Raw genomic sequence first — 4,816 nt, 5'->3', positions numbered from 1 at the left:
CACTTGAGCCACAGCACCACTTCCGGCTTTTATCGAACCCAGGGCCTCATGCATGCAAGGCAAGAGCTCTACCTCTGAGCCACCTTCCCAGCCCCTTACTATTTCTTTTAGGCTGCTACTCAATTCTGAAATTAAATTAGAAATCCCTAGGAATTGCCCTTGAATTTTTTTTAACCATTTCATTTATACTTCAAAGCCTTTTCTTTTCTTTTCTTTTTTTTGTCGGTTGTGGGGTTTGAACTCTGGGGCCTGGGCTCTGTCCCTGAGCTCTTCAGCTCAAGGCTAGTGCTCTACCACTTGAGCCACAGCGCCACTTCCCATTTTCTGGTGGTTAATTGGAGATAAGAGTCTCACACAGTGGTAGAGTGGTTGCCTTGCATGCAAGAGGCCCTGGATTCGATTCTTCAGCACCACATAATCAAAAAGAAAAAAGCCGGAAGTAGCACTGTGGCTCAAGTGGTAGAGCACTAGCTTTGAGCTGAAGAGCTGAGGGACAGCGGCCAGGCCCAGAGTTCAGGACTCACTCAACTGCAGTTTCTGTTGTGGCTTCAACTTGAGCTTTTGCTGCTGGCACTTTGCTACTTACTTCAGCCACACCACCAGATCCTCCACTTGTCTTCAAGTGTTGGCTTAGAATCAGATCCTCAGAGCTTAGCCTACTGACTAGCTATCATTACAGGTACAAGCAACTGGCCCTTTAATTCACATCTCTTATTACTCCTACCTGTTCTTCTTTCCCATTCAGTTACAGGTGATAATGACAGCATTTTAGACACTTTTTTTTTCTTTTGTTCCTGATCATGTGACATCAACTTAGGGCATGTGCTCTGTCCCTGGGCTCTTTTTGCTCAAAGCTGGCACTCTACCACTTTGAGCCACAGAGCCACTTAGAACTAGTCATCTCTCATTTTCTCACTAGCTGCTTGCTCAGGTCCATATTACAGGTTTTTAGATTATTATTATTTTTAACAATCTCCCAAATTCCTTTTCCTCTAGTTTTAACCACATTTATGTACAAGATGTTTTTTGGTATTCCCTAAAATTAAGTGACATTTTTCTGGTTCTCAGCTAAGCTGAAGACTTCACAAAGACCTGTGCAATCCAAGATGAATACCCAGCAATGCCTTCATCTCATGGACCACATTTCCTACCATTCTTATCTTAGTCTCTGGTACAGCTAATCTGATCTCTTTTCTTGCTTAAAATATATGATATTTTCATGTACTTGCTGTTTTTTCAGCCAGGAATAGTATTCCCCCAAATGCCCATGTTGCAGACTTTCATTTGATTTTAGACTTTACTCAAATGCAGTAGTCTCAGCAACTTCCATTGTTTTTTTTTTTTTTTTTTTGGTTGGTCGTGGGCATTGAATTCTGGGCCTGGGCTCTGTCCCTGAGCTCTTCAGCTCAAGGCTAGTGCTCTACCATTTTGAGCCACAGCAGCATTTCTGGTTTTCTGGTGGCTAATTGGAGGTAAGAGTCTCCTGGACTTTCCTGCCCACGCTGGCTTTGAACTGTGACCCTCAGATCTCAGCCTCCTAAGTAGCTATGATTTCTGGCATGAGCCATATGTGCCTGTCATTCATTAGCATTTTTAATTAAATGTAAATGAAAGCCTTTCATATCATTATCTCCTGTGTTTTCAAAGAGGTCAAGGCTAGCCAGAGCATCATGGAGACATCTTGCCTCAATTGCCTTTCTTCCCTCCCAAACAAACAGGACAGGTAGAATTGAGAGATCAGACGAGTTAGTGATATCCTAAGAAACAAGCTGAGCATGTAATATCAGCTGGAAATAGGGAGACTGCCCTAAAAAAAAACAACAGGTTAGGACAAAAGACTATCCTAAAAAACCTAAATCAGAAAAGGAGTAGAATATAGCTGAAGTGAGAGGCCCATAGATTAAACCCCAGTACTATCACAAAAAGTGAAAAAACAATCAACTAAAATAAAATACACATACATACATAACCAAAAACCCCAAAACAACCACCATTAACACTATCAAAACAAAGAGAAGAAAGGGATGAGGAATTCATGGGAAAATTATTAGGGGAAAGAAAAATTAAAAAGGAAAGAGAAAATTATGAGGAAAAAAGTGTTGGGTAACTATTTTGTTGACCACTAGTTCTGGTAAAAAGGTAGGAATATATCAATGTCTCAATTCCAAACAAACTACATTACAATACCATGAGATTCAAGAGAAACTCATTCATATATGCACTTTTTTCTTCATAATACCTCAACCTTAAGTAAGGAAGGAGCAAGGTCAGATCCCAAGACCTTTTAATAACATAGGGACCAACCCTTACTGTGGATTTCTCTTGCTTTTTTCTTCAGGGGTTTCTCCTCCTCCACCTCGTCCAGGATCTCTGCGGAGGCCCTTGACCTCGTTTTTCCACAACGAGGCACAGGATTAACGAAACGGGTTCTTTTAGTGAGGGAGGGCTTTAGGACATGAATGGCCCCAGACTTGATCTTGGCTTCTATCCCCTCCTGGGAACCAAATTCATCAGTGTCTGCCAGTTTGTACAGGGGGAGGACATGGAACTGCTCATCCTCAGGAATGCCCTCTGGCTCGCGGTTTTTCTCTCCCAGTAATGTACAGACCTGAGAGAAGAACACAGGATGGGAAAACAGCAGACGCATTCATGGAAGTAGCCCGTAAATTTTACTTTCAATTGATTGCTGCTAGCACATTAATTTTGGGTCAATATATTTTAATCACGCAGGCATACTGACTCAATTCGATTAGCTTCACAACTACAAATAAATGATCACTATCAAATAGCTATGCATATAGATCCATTGTATATGTGTATGTGTGTGAGTGTGTGTTTGTATATATTTGTTTTCTCTGAAGTCAGTTTATAGTCCTAATTTGTATTTTTCAATCAAGGGCTATGCTCTACCACTTGAGCCACTCCACTTATATATATATATTTTTTTGGGGGGGAGGGGGTGAGTGGGGGGGTTGGTTGTGGGTCTTGAACTCTAGGTCTAGGCACTGTCCCTGAGCTCTTCAGCTCAAGGTAGTGCTCTACCACTTGAGCCACAGTACCACTTCCAGTTTTCTGGTGGTTAACTGGAGATAAGAGATTCACAGACGTTCCTGCATAGGCTGGTTTTGAACCACAATCCTCAGATCTCAGCCTCCTGAGTACATAGGATTATAGGTGTGAGCCCCCAGCTCCCGGCCAGATGATATTTTGATACTATAAATCTCTATATTCCATCTTACTTAAGTATGAGAAGATATTTCAGTTACCATAGAACATTACTTTTGGATATTTAAGTGTACTATGAACAATTCTAACTTGCTAATGTTTCCTATAAAATTTTCAGTTCTGATTTAAAAATAAAAAAACAAAAAATAAAACAGCTTTTAAACTCAAGGCTGGCACTCTATTACTTGAGCCATCACTCCACTTCACAGACTGGTTTCAGTCCAAGATCCTCAGATCTCAGTATCTCCAAGGAGCTAGGATGACCGTCTTAAACCAACAGCAGTAAGCATGCTTCTGTTTAACAATTGAATACTTAAAAAAAAAGTTTATAAATTTGTATGACTTATTATAAAATATATGTGTAATGCATATATATGTTTATACACACACGCACAACTAGTTGAAATAAACTATTTCTCTGACAAATTGTGTGTTCTGCTCATTCCAATATTTTCATAGCAATAATCTATCGCAAAAAATGATCCAACCAATTGGCATGAAAAATACATGACTAGTGAGGTCCTTAAATCCACATATCAAAAAGATAACCTGGGGCTGGGAAGGTGGCTCAGTGATAGAATGCTTGCCTTGCAGGCATGAGGCCCTGCATGATTCCTTAGCACCATAGAAGTAGAAAAAGCTGAAAGTGGCGCTGTGGCTCAAGTGGTAGAGCGCTCGCCTTGAGCTGAAGAGCTGAGGGACAGCGCCCAGGCCCAGAGATCGGGCTGCCCTACGGACAAAAAAAAAAAAAAAGAAAAAGAAAAAAAAGATAACCTGTACATAATCAGACACTTAACATCACACAGATAATAATTTCTCACAGCAACAATCTACTTACCAACTCCAGCCTAAGTAACTCAAGTACGTACCACAGTGCTTCCATTAAGCATGTTGTGAATGTCCCTGTGAGAATGGGCACAGAAGTCCAGACAGCAAGTGACCCCAGAAAAAGGACGACCTTTCTTGGTACCAAGACGACACTCTCCAGCAACATCTTCATATGCCACCTTAAAAAAAAGAAAGAAAAGAGGCTGAGCGCTGGTGGCTCATAGCAGAAATCCTAGTTTCTCAGGAGGCTGAGATAGGAGGATTACAGTTCCGAGCCAGCCTGAGCAGGAAAGTGTGTGAAACTCTTACCTCCAACTAACCACCAGAAAACTGGAAGTGGTGCTATAGCTCAAACTGGTAGAGCACTAGCCTTGAAAAAGAGCTCAGGGACAGTGCCCAGGTCCTGAGTTCAAGCCCTACCACCAACCCAAAAAAAAAAAAAAAAGGGACTGGGGAAGGTGGCTCAGTGGTAGAGTGCTTGCTTTGCTTTGCATGCATGAGGCCCTGGGTTCAATTCCTCAGCACCTCATAAGCAGAAAAAGCCAGAAGTGGTGCTATGGCTCAAATGGTACAGTGCTCACCTTGAGCTAAAGAGCTGAGGGACAGCACTCAGGCACAAAGTTCAGGCCCCAGGACTGACAAAAAATAAAAATAAAAAAAATAAAAAAAACAAAAAACATATTTGAAGATAAAATCATGTAAATTATTCCATCATAACAGCAGAAGCTAGGAAGGGCGATTAAAAAAAAAGAATAGAGGAGCT

At 41.3% G+C, this 4,816-nt stretch overlaps 1 protein-coding gene across 1 annotated transcript in view; it reads right to left on the bottom strand.

The window, feature by feature from the left end:
- Tet1 (tet methylcytosine dioxygenase 1) overlaps nucleotides 1-4,816 on the bottom strand; it is an 84,521-nt gene that overhangs the window by 5,000 nt on the left and 74,705 nt on the right. The window contains exons 9-10 of the mRNA XM_013017130.1: nucleotides 4,095-4,232; nucleotides 2,311-2,608 (exon numbers count right to left, since the gene is read on the bottom strand). Of these exons, the coding sequence (XP_012872584.1) occupies nucleotides 2,311-2,608; nucleotides 4,095-4,232 (436 nt within the window). The remainder of the gene's footprint in view (nucleotides 1-2,310; nucleotides 2,609-4,094; nucleotides 4,233-4,816) is intronic.

This window comes from Dipodomys ordii, unplaced genomic scaffold (genome assembly GCF_000151885.1).
Source record: "Dipodomys ordii isolate 6190 unplaced genomic scaffold, Dord_2.0 Scaffold34, whole genome shotgun sequence".
In the NCBI taxonomy this organism is placed as follows: Eukaryota; Metazoa; Chordata; class Mammalia; order Rodentia; family Heteromyidae; genus Dipodomys; species Dipodomys ordii.
Note: the sequence above shows the minus strand (reverse complement) of the source record. Positions and strands in the feature narration are given on the sequence as shown.